This window comes from Mustela erminea, chromosome 1 (assembly GCF_009829155.1).
Source record: "Mustela erminea isolate mMusErm1 chromosome 1, mMusErm1.Pri, whole genome shotgun sequence".
NCBI classification, from domain to species: Eukaryota; Metazoa; Chordata; class Mammalia; order Carnivora; family Mustelidae; genus Mustela; species Mustela erminea.
The window spans coordinates 75,562,904-75,583,696 of NC_045614.1; the positions used below are offsets into that span (position 1 = coordinate 75,562,904).

The 20,793-nt window shown below is 40.0% G+C and overlaps 1 protein-coding gene across 1 annotated transcript in view; it reads right to left on the reverse strand.

Moving 5' to 3' along the window:
• Positions 1 to 6,500: 6,500 nt before the first annotated feature.
• LOC116599791 (circumsporozoite protein-like) overlaps positions 6,501 to 20,793 on the reverse strand; it is a 530,848-nt gene continuing 516,555 nt past the window's right edge. The window contains exons 4-5 of the mRNA XM_032359768.1: positions 16,202 to 16,375; positions 6,501 to 6,589 (exon numbers count right to left, since the gene is read on the reverse strand). Coding sequence (XP_032215659.1) covers positions 6,551 to 6,589; positions 16,202 to 16,375 — 213 coding nt within the window. The 3' untranslated portion in view covers positions 6,501 to 6,550. The remainder of the gene's footprint in view (positions 6,590 to 16,201; positions 16,376 to 20,793) is intronic.

Genomic DNA, 20,793 nt, shown 5'->3' on the forward strand with positions numbered 1-20,793 from the left:
TTACCTTTTCTTTTTTTTAAGATTATTTATTTATTTATTTGACAGAGAGAGAGAGAGGGAGGGAGTGCACAAGGAGGGGGAGCTGAAGGCAGAGGGAAAGGGAGAAGCAGACTCCCCGCTGAGCGGGGATCCTGATGTGGGGCTCAATCCCAGGACCTGGGATCATGACCTGAACTGAAGCAGACGCTTAACCAACTGAGCCACCCAGGAGACCCTACCTTTCTTTTTTCTTTTTTTTTAAAGATTTTATTTATTTATTTGAGAGAGAGAGAGAGCACTGAGGGAGAGGAAGAAGCAGACTCCCTGCTGAGCAGGAAGCCTGGTGTAAGGCTCCATCCCAGGACTCTGGGATCATGACCTGAGCCAAAAGCACATGCTTAACCCACTAAGCCAATTAGGCAATCCAATATATTATCTTTCAATTTAAGCCAGATGTCCAAACACGTGATCACATGAAGTTCATCCCATTTACCCTTAGGCCTTGATAACAACTTTTGGGAGATTTAAGGGACTCAACATCTCAATTTTAGAATAATGGGGTGCCTGGGTGGCTCAGCTGGTTAAATGACTGTCTCTGGCTCATGTCATGATTCTACAGTCCTGAGATGGAGCTCTGCATCCTGCTTTTCCCTCTCCCTCTGCTGCTCCTGTTTTCTCTCTATCAAATAAATAAAATCTTATGGGTGCCTGGGTGGCTCAGTCAGCTAAGCAGCTGCCTTCAGCTCAGGTCATGAGCCCGGGGTCCTGGGACTGAGCCCCCTGTCTGTCTCCCTGCTGATCAGGGAACCTGCTTCTCCCTCTCCCTCTGCTACTCCCCATACTTGTGCTTTCTCTCTCTGTGTCAAATAAATAAATAATCTTTTTAAAATAAATAAATAAACTTAAAAAAATTAGAAGTGTAAATTGTGAGCTTTCGGTCTATATTATCGTCAGGCAAACTAATAATCAAGGAGAACAGTTGGTTCCGTTAAAAAAAAGAGTGTTTTTTTATAACAGTGGTTTTGAACCCATTTGTTGAGTCAAGTACCATCTCTGTTTCTTTAGCCTTTTCTGCAGATGCCTTTAAGAACTTGTATTATTCGTAGTACCCTGTGAACTAAAAGAATACTAGCAATGGCGCTCAGCGGAGCATTTGGCTCTGCGGACTGAGCACAGGCGTCCAGGCCACTCCGAGCGGGTGAACTGGCTGTGCAATCCCTGTGCAGAATCACTGCCAACCATCCTGGCATCTGAACACCTCAGATGCCATCGTTAAGCTTTAGAGTAGTTATCCTTTTTTACGTGCCACTGTAGAATCCGAAAAAGGCAAGTACCGAGATTTTAATTTTTAAGGAATATTTTATCATGAGAACGTATAAAGCCTGTGTGCCAATGCCTGTGCCCCCATCAGTCCGGGTCGGAAATAGAATCCTACGAGAAGTGTTGAGGCACCCATGAAAGATCCCAAGCATCCCCTCTTATTCTGAACTCGGTAACGTGCCTGGGTTTCACTTATGCTTTTGTTATTTTCTGTCACTAACATTTAAAAATATTTTTACTAAAAGCTTATGCCACAGAGTCGGGATTAGAATTCTGAATGTATGACACCTGTTAAAAGAGCTTTGCAGTCATAAACTAATCAGCATTTTCTGGTGTTCTATTTTGCTTCGTTTACATCTGTTGATTTGAAAATGTCTAACATGTAATGGATCAGAAAATAGAACACTGGGTAAAGTGTTTTGGAAGTCTCTTCTGACTATAAAACACCAAAACTAAAACGATTTCAAGCAACAAACCCAGACAAATCTGTTCATTTTTAGCATGGTTATGTTTTTGATTTTTAGGTTAAATAAAAATAGACACAAAAAAACCCCAATTTGCAGTGATTTGAATATAATTCTATTGCTTTATGATGAAATACAATGCAGTAAAATGGCAAACCTTTCTTTAGGTACACTACTTTATATTTTCATTCTACTTTTATTCAAGGAAGGAGCTAAATCCTTTAAAAAATATATATAAATGGTTGATAAATACTTGAAAAGACTGTTGGCTTCTGCAGTGATGAGAGAAACACAAATTAAAACAATAGCATACCATTTTCACCCAGGTTAATAAAAGTCTGATTGACTGATAGTATCCAAGACAGACTACACTATGGTAAAACATATCTTTATGAACATTGGCAGCCTTGTATGTATATATGTATATAACCTTGAAACTACTGTAAAAATTTCAAATGAAAATATCATTAGTCAAAGAAATTGTATTTCTCTGAACAGTACTAAAAAAAAATCTCACAATACATAAAGATACACACACACACACAGTATATATATTTACTCTATTGTGATAATAAAGAACAATTGGAGACCATCTCATGGTCCCTAATAAGAGAAGATTTACATTCTTCATTATAAAGCCACATTATTATATTTTATGCAACAATTAAAAGGAAGATGGATTTCTATCTTTCTAGCAAGGACAGGATGCTCAGGATACATTGCTAAGTGAGAAAAAGAAGAAGTTCCAGAATAGTGAGCATAACAGGTCTCCATGTCTGTTAAGAACTATTTTGGCCTAGATTGAATTCTTTCAAGGTAACATTGTATTTCTTCCAAAGAAATTCCTTGATTCACTTGTCTGGGGTGGAATCTGAAGTCCTAAAGGGACCTGAGTAAATGTAGCATTATTATTTCCCTGAGAACTTCTTGGTGGCTCCATAGGTCATGCAGAGAAGGAAGAGAAAAACAAGAAGATAGAGTAGGATATATGACAATACCCTGCACTGAATGTATAACCCCTCTTAATCATCCACCAAATTCCCGATACAAAAATCTTAAAAGGATTATTGAGAGCAAGTCTCTTAGAAAAAGGAAAAAAGAATGTCTTCTTTGTTCTGGGTGTCCAAGAGAGGCATAGAGAGAGGAGACACAGCCATCATCCTTCCGGTAACGTCACAGCCTTGTGGTAAAAAAAGAATTTCTCAACACACAAAAAACATTACCCATTAAGAAAACTGATAATTTTGCTACACTCCAATTAAGATATTGTTCATCCAGACCATTTCTCCAAAGAAGGCCTACAGATGGCCAGCAGAAACATGCAAAGATGCTCAACATGACTAGTCATCAGGGAAATGCAAATCAGAACCAAAAAGAGATAGACCTTGTACCTGTCAGAATGGTTAAAATAAAAAATACAAGAAATAACAAGTGTTGGGGAGGATATAGCCGAAAAGAAACCCTCGTGCACTGTTGATGAGAATACTAACTGGTATAGCCACTGTGGAAAACAGTATGGAGGTTCCTCAAAAAATTAAAAATAGAATTAACATATGATACAGTATTTCTACTACTGGGTATTTATTTAAAGATATGAAAACACAATTTGAAAAAATATATGTATCCCTATATTTATTGCAGCATTATTTACAATAGCCAAATTATGGAAACAACCAAAGTGTCCATCAATAAATGAATAAAGAAGATGTAGTGTGTACATGCATACACACACACAATGGAATCTTATTCAGCCATAGAAAAGAATGAAATCTTGCCATTTGCAGCAACATGGGTGGACCCAGAGGGTATTATGCTAAATAAAATAAGTCAGTCAGAGAAAGACAAATACTATATGATTTCACTCATTTGTGGAATTTAAGAAACAAAACAAATGAAGAAAAAAGAGACAACCCCCCCCCAAAAAAAAAAAACCAGACTATAGAGAACATGAAACAGAACTAATGGTTATCACAGGGAAGTTGGTAGGGGGGGTGTTAAATAAGTGAAGGGGATTAAGAGGACACATTTATTATACTGAGCACTGAATTATGTGTAGAATTATGTGTTGAATCACTATATTGTACACCTAAAACTAATATAACACTGTATATTATATTGGAAGTTAAAAAAAATATTTCTCATCAAAAGAAATCATAAAAAGTGAAATAAAATTGAGGGGGACCCAGGTAGCTCAGTAGGTTAATCGTTTGCCTTTGGCTCAGGTCATGATCTCAGAGTCCTGGGATCAAGCCCCAAGTTGGTCTCCTCGCTCAGCGGGGAGCCTGCTGCTCCCTCTGCTCCTCCTCCTGCTCATGTATGCTCTGTCTCTCAAATAAATAAAGAAAATCTTAAAAAGAAAAAATAAACTGAAAGAAAATACTTGCTATATACAGAGAAGTCAAAAATTATTCTCCAGCTGAATATAATATTTCTACAAATAAGAAGGAAAAAGACAAATATCTTAACAGAGACATGAAGATAATATATTGCAGGCATTTCACAGAAGATCAAATAAGAGAGACTTTTGCCTAACCGTAAATTGGGGTACAACCATGATCTGGCATTGCCTAAGCAGTTTGAATACACCACACCCTACTACCCAGCGATTCCACTCCTGGGCATAAGCAACATGTGCACCAGGTGTCAGGAACTCCGCAGCATTGCTCATTGTAATAAAAACAAGAAACGACCCATACAGTCACCGACATTAAATTGGATAAATCAACTGTGGTACGTTCAAACAATTATATAATACAACAGGAAAACTGGATGAACTCTAGCTAATCACATTATAATGGATACATCTCAAAAACATAATGTTGAACAAAAACGAAATACAGATTTGCAAAATACATATCGTATGTTTTTCATTTTGATGATGTTTAAGTACGGGCATATAGTAAAGCTATGAAGAAATGCAAGGAAATGCTTAAAATGAGAGCCTGGATTATGGTTCTCTGAGGGTGTTAGGAAGGAGATGCATTCAAAGGCCATGGGGGAGCCACAAACGTAACTGTAAAGTTCTGTTTCTGAAGCCACCTGTCGGATTTAAAGGTGCATATTTGTTATAATGTTGCTATTATTGCTCTATTATTTGTATTTAAATACACAGCTCAGTTTGAAGAGCTACTGAAGGGGGATGGGCATCGGCAACCAAAGAGCCTCTGGAAGGATAAACGACTCTCCTCTGAGGCAAGGAAAGGAGGACCCTGGAATTTCCACTTTAATGTTTATTTGAGAAGTTTCAGTGTTAATCCCAAAAGAAGGCACACTAATTTTCTAATTGAATAGGAAAGATCCAGCCTTAATGGGTCTTTGCACAGGAACAATTATAGAGACCAGGGGGAACACTGATGTCATTCAAGTTCACTGCCTACAGACCCTGCAAAACTTGACCTTAAGAGACAGCCATCAAAAGTTCCTTCATAAAATTGATTGATAAGGGGCACCTGGGTCGCTCAGTGGGTTAAGCCCCTGCCTTCGGCTCGGATCATGATCTCAGGGTCCTGGGATCGAGCCCCGCATAGGGCTCTCTGCTCAGTGGGAAGCCTGCTTCCCCTCTCTCTGCCTGCTGCTCTGCCTGCTTGTGATCTCTCTCTCTCTCTGTCAAATAAATAAATAAATAAATAAATAAATAAATAAATAAATTTATCTTAAAAAAAAAAAATTGATTGATAAAACCGTCCTTCCTTGGGCCCTGGGTGGCTCAGTCTGTTTGTTGGGTGTCTGTCTGCCTTTGGCTCAGGCCATGATCCCTGAGTCCTAGGATCAATCTCTTAGTTCAGGCTCCGTGCTCAGTGGGGAGTGTGCTTCTCCCTCTCCCTCTGCTGCCGCCCCCCTCCCCGCTGCTCATATGCCATCTCTGTCTATCTCAAATAAATAAATATCGTCTTTAAAAAAAAAACAAAAAAAAAAAACACCTGCCTTTCTAGGGCATCTGGGTGGCTCCATCAGTTAAGCCTCTGAGTCTTAGTTTTGCCTCAGGTCATGATTTCAGGGTCTTGAGATCAAAGCCCATGCCAGGCTCCCTGTTTAGTGGGAAGTTGGCTTGAGATTCTCTCCCTATCCTCCCCTGCCCTCACTCCCACCGTCTTTCTCTCTTCTCTCTCTCAAATAAATAATTTTTTTTTTTAAGTTTGCCTTCCCTCACAGAGTGAGGGGAGCTCTTTGGAAGCATTCTTGTTTCTCAGCTTAAAATTATTTATTTTTTCATTTCCAAAAGGATTCATTACAAGGAAGTATATTTTGCTTCTTTTTTTTTTTTCCCCCCCTCCCAGTGACTTAATAGGTTTATGTTTAGGAGACCTCACTCACATAGATGACAGATAACAGACAAATCTGTTAATTTATGTCAGCGTTAGCATTTGGAATAGCACAGTAAACCAAAACCTTTCCGTCTTGTATGCCTTTTATAACAACAATGCCACTTCCCCCCATCTTTAAATTCTCATGTATCAGATTCCTTATATAAAGGGAGTTTAATCTCACCCCAGTGGTCATAACCAAATTGTGGAAGACATCATGTGACCCACTAAAGTCTTTGAAAATAGTTAATTTCTTTAATATTTTATTAATGATTTTAAAATTTATTGATGATTTTAAAATTAAATGTTGTGGTGCATTTAGCCAATTTTAATGTTGTTTTTTAAAAAAATTATCAAGGGAGTTTTTAAAAATCAAACATACAAAACCAAGAGCTGTCAGATTTAGGACTGAGCAGCAGGAGATCCTGCCTGGAACTCCAAGGAGGTCTCAGAAAATCCAAGCTTCAGCGCAGAAGATGTGGACTAAGCTGGATGGATGGCTGAATTCATTTCCCAAAACATCTGTTTTGGATATTCAGAATTAAGCAGTGTCAAGCCATGCATTATTAAGACGAGACAAGGGACTATCAGAAAACAGGAAAGGGGGTTGCCTGGGTGGCTCAGTCGGTTAAGCATCTGTCTTTGGCTCAGGTCATGATCCCAGGGTCCTGGGATTGAGCCCCATGGGGGTGCTCTGGTTGGTGGGGAGCTTGCTGGGAGGGGAGACTGCTTCTCCTTCTCGTTCTGCCCCTCCCCCAGCTTGTGCATGCTCTCTTTCAAATAAATAAAATCTTTAAAAGGTAGGAGAGAAAAAAGAAGGAAAGAAGGGAGCGAGGGAGGAAGGAAGAAAACAGGAAAGGAAACCATTGTGGCTAGGAACCAAATAAAGGGCATGAAATGTGCCAGAGGAAACTCCAGCTCTTCAAACCATGTGAAAAAAATAAAGGTGAGAGGAGAGAAGCAGCACAGTATTCTCCTTTATACGTGGAAAACATTGTCTTTAAGGAGAAAACCACATGAAACAAACATGCAGTCTTAGACCTCACTAGAAATGACCAACTCTGGGCAAGCTTATAATGACTTCCAGTCTCGGTCTACTAGAGCAAGGATGTCAACAGCAGCGTATGGAGAAAAGCTGAAATTTCTAGCCAGACACAAATGTCTTCATGTACCTGAGGGGCTCTCAACTATTTGAAACTTGAGTCGCAAGGTCTTCAAAAAAAGGTGCCATCCAAATAGTGCAAATTGGAATTCTGTAAGCCTTCTCTCATGATCCAAATTAAAATTGATTTCTTTCCCAACATAGCTTCTATCTATTAAGTGATTTATAAAGGATAAACTTGTGTGAAACAGCTTTATGTGTATTATCTCATTAACTTTTCACAATGACCTCAGGAAGTAGCTTATCATTTTCCTACTTTATAGAGAGGAAAGATAGAAAGGACCTATCTTCTGGAGAATGCTGATCTGTAGCAGCATCAACCTTGGAAATATCTGTTATTCTAGTTACCACTGCTGAGTAAGAAACTACCCTGGGTTTAGTGACTTAACACCACAACCGTGTCCTATGCTCATGCTTCTGAGACTCAGGAGTTCAGAGAGAACACAGTGGGAACAGTTTGCTTTTCTTCTCCCATGTCCCAGGCATTAGCTGGGGAAACACAGATAGCTTGAAATAACTCAAGCAGCTGGAAAGTGGAGTCCTCTGGAGGCTTCTTCACCCACAAATCAGGCGTGTGGGCTGAGAAGACTTGAAAGCTGAGCCCAGAGCACCTGCACATAGCCTGTCCACTCCACTGGTTGGTTTTCCCCACCACATGGCAGCTGGGGCTCTCAAAAAAGCCAGCTAGAAGCTACATGACCTTTTCTGACCTTGATCTGGAAGTCATACAGCACCACTTCCACCACTTTGTGAAGTGAGTCACAAAGATTAGGCAGACGGAAGAGGAAGGTGGAAGAATGGCAACGTCAAACTGCAGAAACGATGGGTGGAAAGGGTGGTAGTACTGCAGCCATATTGGCAAATATAAATTTTGCACCTCTACCCTAGACTTTTTATTAAGATGGTTAATTTTCATCTATCTTTTGGAAGCCATTGTTAGTAGTTAGATACTTTGTTTTCTGCAGCAAAAGAAACCCAAGTGATAATGTTCTTTACCCGACTTCAACAATCGTAATGTTATCTGCTTTGTCTATTTAGTCTTAGAGGAGAGAGTGTATGTGTGTGGTGGGGTGAAGGGGGGTGACAGTCTTAGAATTGATATAATGTGAAAGAGACACAGATGTGCAGAGATAGAGGCATCTGGGTGGCTCAGTCTGTTAAGTGTCTGCCTTCAGCTCAGGTCATGATTCCATGGTCCTGTGACTGAGCCCCACATTGGGCTCCTTGCTCAGTGGGGAGCCTACTTCTTCCTCTCCCTCTGCCTGCCACTCTCCTTCCTTGTGTCTCTCTCTCTGACAAATAAATAAATAAAATCTTAAAAATAAATAAATAAATAAATAAATAAATAAATAAAGATGTGCTTAGATACATGATCTCTTGGCCTTTGGAGAATCTGGGCAAGAATTGGGGCAGCCAGATTTCTGAGCCATGAGCAGCTTCTTTCACGGTAAGTGGGCTCCATGGTATGAAAAAAAAAAAAGAAAAAGTTTAGGAAAAAAATTACGATCAAGTAGTGATCTTCAAATGCTGTTCACATGATCCTGGAACAATTTTGAAAGATTACGTACTCTCTTTCGCATTTCTAGGTTATCTAAAAATTTGGTTCTGCGTTTAAATAATTGTAGTGGTTGCAAGTTCCAGACCAGGATACAGTATTCTTCTGCCTTAGCACACAGATATATGTACAGCTGGGAAAGTCTGGAAGCCCCATGGTTTATGGTGCCTGATTAATCATTACATGGGGCATCTCCTTTGTTGGCACCCCCCTGGGAAGTTTCCACACCCTGAGGCAATAGACCAAAGTAAGATTTATGTGCAAGGAATATGCTTTCTTTTGTAGAGGGATGTGGTAGAGATACCATATATTCTCTAATGTTGAACATTTTTTGACAATAAAAAGGGACACTATTAACTATTCTAAGAAATAAGCATAAACCAGGAAAACCAGGATATAAAGTGATCCTAGCAATTAGAACCCTAGTAAGCTACCAAGGGAATCAGTTTACAATAGAGACTTCATGGAAGCTAAAGATCTGGTCATCATTTTACTGAAAACTGCCCATTTTCAGTATTCCTTCAAAAATTTTCCATAGCCCCCAAATTTGTATAGATCTATCATTAAGCTAGCATCCAGCCATACCAGTTGCCAAAGTACTGAAACATCACCGTACATGCTAGTAAATAGAGTAAAAATAATTGGAATAACCAATCAAAATCATCAATAATCTAAATTCTAGCATTTGTGTTTCATTTCAGAAACCACAAGCAGGCAAACTGTGATTCTAAGACCTCCTTGTGGAATGGGTATTGGACACAGAGCTTGGGAATCTGCTATGGAGAACTTGCCATTTATTTCCAAAGTTGACAGGTACCAGTGAAGCATAGATATCCTTATCTAGAAGAAATGAGACTTCCCACTTCTTCAAATGTCTCCTTCAGGCTTCCAAAAGAAATGCCTGTCCTTCTCTGTGGGGAGAAGTAGGGTCTGGGTTCAGGAAGCAGATAGCAAGGTGACTGGGCGTCATGGACACACAGTTGTCATGGGCATAGACAGCAAATGCCTTCATTGTGGGATAAAGTCCTCTCTGAGAGGTTTTTGAGACCTTTGTTTTGTTTGACAACTTAACTCCTAAAGGAAGGCAGCTGGCCCTGTGCTTTGTTTTTGTTTTTTGTTTTTTAAAGATTTTATTTATTTATTTGACAGACAGGGATCACGAGTAGGCAGAGAGGCAGGCAGAGAGGAGGAAGCAGGCTCCCTGCAGAGCAAAGAGCCCGATACTGGGCTTGATCCCAGGAACATGGGATCATGACCCGAGCTGAAGGCAGAGGCTTTAATCCACTGAGCCACCCAGGCGCCCCTAAGATTTTATTTATTTATTTATTTGAAAGAGACAGAGATCTCAAGTTCGTGGAGAGGCAGGCAGAGAGAGAGGGAGAGGAGGAGGAAGCAGGCTTCCCGCTGAGCAGAGAGCCGGATGCGGGGCTCGATCCCAGGACCCTGGGACCATGACCTGAGCCGAAGGCAGAGGCTTTAACCCACTGAGCCACCCAGGCGCCCGCCCTGTGCTTTGTAAACAAGTTTCCAGAGAGGGACTCTCCGGGAAACTTATACAAGGATAAACACAGAGAGTCCTCTAGCAAGACGGTCCTGCGTCTCTACCCTCTGTCTTGTGCCAAGCTCCACACTCTTCCTCCTTTGCCTGACTGCTCTCTTATTGAAAAAGAGACAGGGTCTAGAAGCTTCCACTACCTCCAGTCAGCACCAACCTCTCAGCACACTTCTATTTTTTTCATGCTCTTTATGTCTTCTTTTCTTCAGCCCCTTCTCCTTTGTCTCTATTAGGAACTGGGCTCTTCCTGGTCACAGACTCATGGTTGGCACAAGTGGTCTCCTGATTAGCCTCAGCGGGGCCACGGAAGCCTACTGTGCTTCCTCACTAGAGGAAAAGAAAACAATATGCAGGCTCCTGGCCTCAACAGTGAAGATCAGATCATCGCCATCTACTTTCCTCTTTTCCCACTTCCCTGCCTCCCTCTCTGCATCTCCCTGACATCACACAAATGATAACATCATTTCAGGTAAGATGAAAAAGGTACAAGTGAGGAGCAGGTGCAGGGAAAGTAGAGAGCAATTACAAAGGGCAACCGATGAATCCCCTTCTTTTATGACTAATGTGATCGCTTAATGGTTATCAATCCATAGGAAGTGGTGGGCATTGTGATGTAATTCCCCACATCAAGTCAGGGAGCAAACAGAATTATCATTTAATAATAATGCTGACAAAAGTATTGAATGAATGATCAAAACCAGCACACCAGTCAATATACTATCTGGAAATTATTAGAATGATTTTATGAATGAAATGGATTACAAATAATACCACTAGATAAGAAATTTACATGATATATCATTCACTTCCTGAGATAATAAAAAGAGTATGATCTATTCAATATTTGACTTATATTATCAGATATATGACTGTATTACTTGAATATTTGAACATTACATTTTACCATTTTATATCCAACATTTAAGAGACCATCCTAGATGCCTGGACACAGTTTCTTCATTTGCATGATTTCTTCACTTGCTAGTGCAGTGGATTAAACATTAGTAGAGTTTTAATAACCTTGTATTCACATTTTCTTTTAACATATGTATTGGGATGATTATCAAGGGGATAGTTATCACCTCATTTTAGAAGGAGAAAAACAGTGGGTCTCAGAAAAATGAAGCATGTTAGTGAATGTGAATTCTGAACTGTGATAGGGTACCCATTTCAGTCCTCTATCACTCAAAGAACACCTCTCACATTATGTTCCTCAGTGAGAAGGTCCATCCATTTCAGGAAGCTCTAAATAATTACCTAATGGCTCAGAAGGTAGCCATCAGTCACTGGATATTATGATTGTGCTGGGCTGAGTAATAAATAACCCACTCGGATGTCCACAGCCTAATCCAAGGAACCCGTAGGTGTTATATGGCAAAAGGAACTTCGCAGATGTCATCAAGTTAAGGATCTTCAGATGGGAAAATTATCCTGGATTTTGTGGGTGGGCTCTTAAATGTAACCACAAGTGTCCTTATAAGTATGAGAGGCAGAGGGAGAAGTGACTACAGAGAAGACCGTGTGAAGATAGAGCAGAAATAGAGTTGAAGATGCTTTGCTTCTGGCCTTGAAGATGAGAAAGGGCCCATGAACCAAAGTATGCAAGGAAGGTAGCTCCAGAAGCTAGAAAAGGCAAGAAACAGATTTTCCACTGGATGCTCCTTTGACACCTTGAGCTCAGTTCAGTGAAACCCATTTCAAACTTTCCAACCTCTAGAAATGTAAAAGAGTAAATGTGTATTGTTTTAAGCCCCTCAGTTTGTGGGCATTTGTTACAGCAGCCGTAGGAAACTAATACAGTGATGTACAACGGGACTCTGAGGATGTCCCTCCTCGGTCAGGGAGAAGCCAGACTGTATTCTGAAATTCAACAGGCTGCTAATTTCAAGTTAACTAACCAGGCACTCATGGGGTATCGGGATTCCTCAGTAGCAAGGGAATGGAACAGAAGGGGAGCTACCTGAATCACGTCTACTAACTATGCAAACATCACATTGGCTGACAGACGCCCTTGAACCCCAGGAAATCAGCTAGAGACCTGGAAATCTTCAATCAAACTAGTAACTCAGAGGAAAGGGCCAGAATTTCACCAGGCAGGCTGAGCATTTATAGCTTCATTAAAGGCTACTAAATTATATGACTCAAGAAAATCACTGGCAATTTATTCAGACAAGAAATGTTTCTGTGGTTTTTACCACAAAACCTCTTTGGACCTTACACTGCATTACTATGGAATCTACTCTCACTTTTTGGAGCCCAAAGTATCTGTCTAGTTCTTTGGCTTGCAATATGAACCTAAGTAAAAAGTATGAGGGATTCAACATTTCTGGATGTTGTCACTATAACCCAGTTCTCAGTGACCCTGTACAGAACCTCTGATTCATTTTCAGATGATACAGCTCCTTTTTCAAGATGGTAGAAGAGTTGGGGCACCTGGGTGGCTAAGTCATTTAAGTGTCTGCCTTCAGCTCGGGTCATGATCCCAGAGTCCTTGGTTCGAGCCCCATGTCAGGCTCTCTGCTCAGTGGGAGCCTGTTTCTCCCTTTCCCTCTGCCTGCTGGTCTGCGTGCTTGTGTCCCCCCCCCCCCCCCCCCCCCGTGTGCGTCAAATAAATAGATAAATTAAATCTTTAAAACAAACAAAAAAAAGATGATAGAAGAGTTAAATGGTTCCTGTTCTTAGAGTCAAGAGTTTAAAGCCATCTGATCAGGGATGGGAGGAATAATGGAAGAATGTCAAGTAGGCCTTAACATTGATCCTTAGAGTGTCTTTTAAATCAGAAGTACAACAGGCATGACAAATTTTTTTAAAGAATTTTCTAGTCTTTTGCTTCTACTTTCCACATCTGGCTCACTTTACTCATGGTGGTGTGACAAAAGAAAGTAGGTTTCTGGATTATATATATATTTTTTAAAGATTTTATGTATTTATTTGAGAAAGAGAGAGAGTGAGAGAGAAATAGAGAGAGCAGGAGCAGGGAGAGAGGCTGAGGGAGAAACAGACTCCCTGCTGAGAAGGGACCCAGATGCCTGGCTCTATCCCTGTACTCCAAGATCGTGACCCAAGCTGAAGGCAGATGCTTAACTGACTGAGCCACCCAGGTGTCCCTCTGTTTCTGGATTTTAAAGCACAAAAAGTAGCTAGACTTCCTGCAGTGATTCCAGTGGTTTCCAAAACAGGGCCACACCTATTCTTTATTCCTCCCCCTAAAACTAAAATGGAGTGTTTAACACATACAAGTTCTTCTCTGAAGAGTAACATGTACATTTAAATTATATGATAGCAAAGAGTTCTATCAGGGGTATAATCACTGTCCTCAGCATGTAAATAAAGACATGGGGACTCAATGGAAGGAACACTATAATACAGTGAATGAGAATACTGGTTAGAGGCTAAATAGCCAAGGTTTGACTCTCAGGTCTCACTACTAGCTGCATAACTCTGGGCAAGATTCTCAATTTTTCTGAGCTTCACTTCACTAAACTTTGAAATGGTGATAATAATAGTACCTACCACCTAGGGCTATTTTGAATATACATACCTATATAACACATATAAAGTTGGCCAGTGCAGAACTTAGAAAATATTCAGAGCTCAATAAATATCAGCTACCTTTACATGACCTTGAAGCCAATAAGAATATGATTTGGAGTATTTCATTAAATTATAATTTGTCATAATCTAGCTCGACAAATAATGACTGAAGGGAAAAGATAATGAGACATTTTAAATATGGAACTGGTTACTGAAGGAAGTTTTATTGCCAAACACATGAAACTTGCTTTTTATTATGAAAACAAGTTGCACATATTTTGAACATCAAATAGATCAAAGGATATACAAGAAAAAGTTAATCTTTCCCTTACTGCAGAACTTCAGTTGCATTCTATAGAAGTAATCACATAGATACATGCATGCGTGTGTGTGTGTGTGTGTGTGTGTGTGTGTGTGTGTGTGTGTGTATAAAATCTAATTTGACTCCCAGATTTCCTTCTTGTTCCTCTACCAGGATTTTTTTCACCCAGCAGCCCAAGTTAATTCTAAAACAATTAAATTGTGTCATATAATTTCTTGCTTAAAATACTCCAATGGCCCATTGTATTTAAATAAAACACAAACTTCTTACTCTGGATTACAAAGTGCTACATACTCTGGTCTCTGCTTTTCTCTCTAACCTGTCTCCCTCTGTTCTCTTCTAACTAAGCTCCAGGAACACTGGCTTTCCCTCTGTGTATATGATGAACATTCGGGCTCATTCCCACCTCAGGACCTTCACATTGTCCCTTCCCTGGAACGCTCTTCACCTTGAACTATCCATAGTTACGTCTCTTTTTATTCAGATCTCAGATAAAACCCATCTTCCCAGTTCAGGACACAGCTGACTCTACAACTCAAAAAGCCACTCGGTTATTCTTTATCATTTCAACCTATTCTGAGTCTTTGTGCAACATCTAATACCACTCTATATTTTTGTTTGCCTATTTTTACTTATTCATATGTTTAGTTAGGTAATTGCAAGCTTCTCTGTTTCCTAAAAAGGGACCTTTGTGACAGCAAGACTAGGGCCTGTGCACTCCTGGGCCTCTTTGCCTAGAAGGATGCTGAAAAATAATGCATGTCTAATAATGCTTCATACATTTTTGCTAAAAGTTAATGAGGGCTATTTAGGCTATTCCTTTTCCAACTAATTTCAAAAATGGGGCTACATTGCCCTAACGCATTCATCCCTGTACATGTCCAATCAAGTGCCAAAAGTTTAATTATTGAGGCAAAGGTATATACAATTTAAATTTTGATCATTGTTTCCAAATCACCTTTTAACAAAGTTATGCCAATTTACATTCTGAGTAGATTCCTTGAATCTTCTTTTAAGTGACTTCATGACATGATATTTGAAATACATTCTCTCAATTTAGAAGCTCAGGACACTTTATTATTTCATAACTTTGAAATGCAAACAGGATAGCCCAAGTGCAGACATCCACAGTAGACCTTCAGAATGGCTGGAGAACCCGCATTTATAGTTACTGACAATTAGGTGAGTTACTATGAGAAGCATGCATGACTCCCTTTCAAAGGTCTCTCATTACGCAAGTCTTACATCTGAATTTTTAGCAGTAAACAAAGGTTTACTAATTAACAACTTTCCCAAGCATACAAGTATAATTTATGATAACAAAAATCTTAGTTGATGAGGATTGGATGGAGACACAGAAAACCATAATGGCAGAAACAGGTACCTTATTTGAAAAGGTTCTCAAATTCCATAAATTTATTTCTCCCCACTAAAGGCTTCTTTATCATGCCCTTTGAGTCATCTATGGCAACAAGCTCAGATTCTGTGTAGTAGTAACTGGAAAATACCCTACTGATGAATGTATACCTGTATGTTCATATTTGTTTAAACTATATCACCAAGACCAATGACAGAAGTGGGGGCATATAGATGCCATTGACTCCTCCATGCCATTTTGTGAAAGACATCCTCTCCCAGTGCAAAATCAACCAACTAAAGTCATGAACAACAGCCAGAAGGGAGCCAGAAAACGAAGCCATAGATGTACAGACATCCAACCTCTACAGGAATGTCATTCCAGAACTTCCACCAACCCATTTCACTCAGAAATATCTTTAAATGTAACATGAATTTTCAGCAAAGATCATCCAAACATCTGTCATTTAAGCACATAAGATGTTCTCTACCACTCATCTCTTTTACTCAACAGCAGCATATTCTCCCCTTAGAAGAATTACAGCATTGGAAAAAATTGCCCAGTTAATTCAGAGATACCAACTCTGGGTTCAAGAGGTACCTGTATGAAGTATCCAATATGCTAAATACAGAAAAATGGGGGTACTTACAGCAGGGTGTCCAGTACAGTAGGCATAGCTGGCATGGGACTGATAGTGCAAGCTTGCTCTTGGAAAGGAGTATGTGTTCCAGGCTGGTTGGCTGCTGTTCCACTGAGAGCTGAAGCCAGGGCTCATGGTCACTCGGGACTTACTAGTTTGATAGGCTCTCACTGTGGAGCTAGACTATCAAGAAGAAAGAAATGCAATGTAAAGACAGCTCTGCATAAAACCCAAGTCCGCTATATATAGCAGTAGGCACTTTCTTGTAGGACTGTGCCACAGGTCTTGGCTGGTTAAGGCAAATGGCTGATTCCTTAAGGGGAGGCATTAAATACTGTACTGACTAGGAGAAAAGTATTTTCTCACTGTTAGAAAATTTTAACTGGATCACAAAACACAAAGGTTCATTGAAATGGATCTTACTGATTATTTTTTTTTTTTCCCAGTTGCAACATGCAACCCCATCCTCCGGAAATGAGGTATGTTTTAGTGGTGACAACAGTGGTGATACGGTTGATTTTGCCTACACGTTCTCTTATCACAGTGTTCACCCTAGAAATTCACCGTCGATCTCATCTGAATGCAATAAACGAAAATCTTACTTTATGAGGATGGGACTGAGGCACAGATTAGTCCCTAACTCTAAATGGTCTTCAAATTCCATGAATACTATTGCTTTCCTGTGGGAGGCATCACAGAAACCTGGTCATATGTCACCATTCTACTATCTAATGGCAGCATAATGATGAAGGATTTGAAACCGTCCTTTACCCTCAACCAGCCGTACCCATGTATTTAAAAATAGAGAAATAGGAAAATATCTATTAACTTGCCAAATGTTAAATACACATGGTTGTTCATAACTGTATATAGGGTAGAATGAACTGAAAACAAAACTCACTTGTATCTTCTTTGTTTTCAGACGGCCACGACATATAAGACATATAATAGTTTCTTTTCAGAGAATAACTTTCTATCATCAAATTGCAATAGCTACTTACCCAAGTAGTACAGCAACTTCCACAATAAATTCTATTTATAAATCCATGGGCATATGCCAACTCAATCACTAGGAAAATGCGCTAATCTCATTGTCATTATATTCAGGAAACCTAGTGGGAAGAAACTTCTACCTGAGATTGTGTTCCCCATTAGGCTAGATTTTGATATCATTAGATACTTAGAGGAATGACTTTTCTGAAGACAAGTTTGGGCATCTTGGAGTAACTGAAAGAAAACAAGGGTCTCAGCAACTGGAAGGTTCTAGGCAAGGCTATTTCTCTCACAATAGCCTCAAGATACTTGGAAAGGGAAGAGAAAAGATAAACCAGTGATTCACTGATAAGCAACTTAAACTACTTAAACCCCAAACTAGAGAACACAGCCTTGTTGACATAGACAAGTTTTTTTTTTTTTTTTTCCGACCCTCTGTCTCTACTCTCAACCTCACACTAACTAACCATGTGTACCCTCCTCTCCAAGTGTTCAATAATTCAATGGTATGTGCAGGTCCAGCAATGCAAAGGTAGACCCTGCTGCCTACCACCCTAGGACAAACCTGTGTTGGAGAAGCAATAGTAGACTTCTATAAAATTGGGATTTGGGTGGGGCACCTGGGTGGCTCAGTCAGTTGAGCATCTGCCTTCTGCTCAGGTCATGATCCCAGGGTCCTGGGATGGGCTTCCTGCTCCGTGGGTGTGTCAGATTCTCCCTCTCCCTCTGCCCTTTCCCTGCTCATGCTTGCTCTTTCTCTCTCTCAAATAAATAAATAAAAATCTAAAAAAAAAAAAAGGGGGGGGATTTTTGTACATGGTCCTAAGTATAGAAGCTCCATATTTATATATTATATGTGTGATATATACTATCACACGTTATATGTGTGATATATACTATCACTTCAAAGAGTAACAAGCTCACCCACAAAACTATCATTGGCCCTGAAAGTATCTTGGCTTTCGGCTCTGCATCTGCGGTCACTAACATTAATCACCCTCACTAGCTCAGTAGGTTCTCTGGCTTGCTCCTTCAAGACCAAACGTGGTTAGTTCCTTTATCAGTTTTCACATTTAGATCAGCTCCTGGACCTTAACATTCTTGGAAATTGTGTATGCACTCATCTCTTGGTTTAATTACGTTCCCACATTGCTTTAGGCTCTCCTCGATGATTTTATTCGTGGTGGTCTTCCTCTGCAAATTCTTTTTGGTCCCTCCTTTACAAACCTCACATTCGAGCTACACTTCATACTTGGTCCCAGTTCCCATTCCCTTGCCTTCCTACTCTCACACAGCCCTCCCAGTGTGGCTCAAACACTTCAGTCTGTGATTGCATTGTTTTGTATTGTTCCCACTATATGTAAATTTCAGCTCTCCAACCTAGCTGAGAGTCTAATGAGGTCAAGATCGGGTATTGCTGTATTGCCTTTTTCGCAGCTCAAGGAGTCTTTATCTCCCTTGCCCTTGGAAGGCTCTGAAAGTGTTTATCTCCTTATCACTGCAATCATCTTTCCCTCTGACTCCTTGACCCTTCTGACTCTACCTTCCTGTCTCACCTGCGTCCTTATCTTTCTATTTGCTTTCCCCAAATGAGGTCTTTTGCCAGGGCTTAATTTTCAGCTCTGTGCTATTCATTCTTTTAACTTTCCTCCTTTGTGATCTTATTCATGGTCAAAGCTTTAAGTATTAATTCTAAGAAGATGACTCTCTGATGTAATTTAATAGTATGTATTCTCTTCTAAATTCCAGTCCCAAATCTTAAAATATCTGCTGGATATGGATGTATAATTATCAATCACCACAAATGGAACAAAAGTTTAAGTTACTGTGTATAATATTAAATGAGTGTATTGTTTTACTGTAAAATTTCACCTCCCCACAATTTCTTTATTTCTTTGAAAGCAACTGCTTTGACCCTTTAGAATGCCTGTGACTCATTTATTTGTCCTCCAGTCCGTTATCTCGTGCCACCAAATTCTATTGACTCTCTTCAGTGGGTCTTGAACTGATGCTGTCCTTTCCATTCCCATTACGAGTACCCAGTTCTAGGATTTTATCAGTTTCTATCTAAGTCACTAAAACTACATCAACAACCTTCTACCTTAAGCCTCAATTCACTCTACACAATGACATCAGATTAGTTTTCCTAGAAACTTGCTTTTATGGTGTTACTCCCTAATGAAAAATGTCCAGTAGTTCTCCATTACCTCTGAGACAAAATCCAAAATTCCTAGTCTCCTTGAACATTCTTTCCAACCCTAACCAATAATGCAAGGCTTATTTTTTATTCCTTTCTATATAGTCTCAAGCTCCAGATAGATTGTTACTCTGAACAAGATTTATGTCTGTCACACCTATCTACTTCCTAGAATGTACTCCCCTGCTCTTAGTTCACTTGACCCTACCAGACTCTACCTTTTCTGGAAAACCTATTTCAACACTCAGCCACCAACCCAAAGGGACTTTTGCTTCTACTGACACTGACACTGACATTACAGTGACATTACAGATTTTCTTTCACATTCTTCTGGCTCTTTCATTTGTGTGGTACCCAGAAAATCAATACCATGACTTCATGGGTAGAACTCATCAAATCCCCTGATTAGTCTGTCACACAACAAGTCGCACGTCTCAACACACATCTTTGGGAACAGGTGTCTCAATTGTATTTCTTCAGAAGAACATGCAAGAACTTGAGTATAAGTAGTTCATTTTGAAGTGATTCTAGAGAAAATCAGTAGGAGATTAGGAAATGTGACAGAGAAAGGATGAGACAATTCATTTGCATCACTGAGTAATTTATCACTGTGGAGAACCAATTCCATTAGGAGGCTATGGGAGACAGTGTAGAACATGTTTCAGAGTTACCTTATCGGAAGTTCAAAGAAGCTGGGGTATTTAACCTGATTCCCATTCATCATTGGCTGAGGTCTACTACTGAGCGCATTATTCCCTGGCACAGGCATAGCTGGTCTGCCCCACCAAAAGAAAGTTCTGATGTAGAGAGTACCATGGGACTGTTAAAATGCTCTGAGAAAGTAAGTGCCGAGAAAGTATGGGCAGAGCATTGATAGCATCAATGTTAGGTGGATGATTCCCTGAACTTCTTCTTTTTTTAATCTTTAAAAATTTTATTTATTTATTTGAGAAAGAGAGAGAGAGAGAACACAAATGGGTGGAGGGGCAGAGGCACAGGGAGAAGGACTAGCAGCCACCCTGCTGAGCAGGGAGCCCGATGTGGGGCTCGATCCCAGGACCCCAGCATAATGACCTGAGCTTAATTGACGGAGCCACCCAAGCACCCCTTCCTGAAATTCTTTTTTTTTTTTTTTTGGATTGATTATTTATTTATTTATTTATTTGACAGAGAGATACACAGTGAGAGAGGGAACACAAGCAAGGAGAGTAGGAGTGGGAGAAGCAGGGTTCCTGCTGAGCAGGGAACCTGATGTGGGGCTCGATCCCTGGACCCTGGGATCATGACCTGAGCCAAAGGCAGACTCTTAAAGATTGAACCTCCCAGGCTCACCCTGAAATTCTTTATATCTGTCATAGAACCCCAGACACTTGAATTTTCCTTTTGCATGACTGAGAGAAAAGGGCTCAAA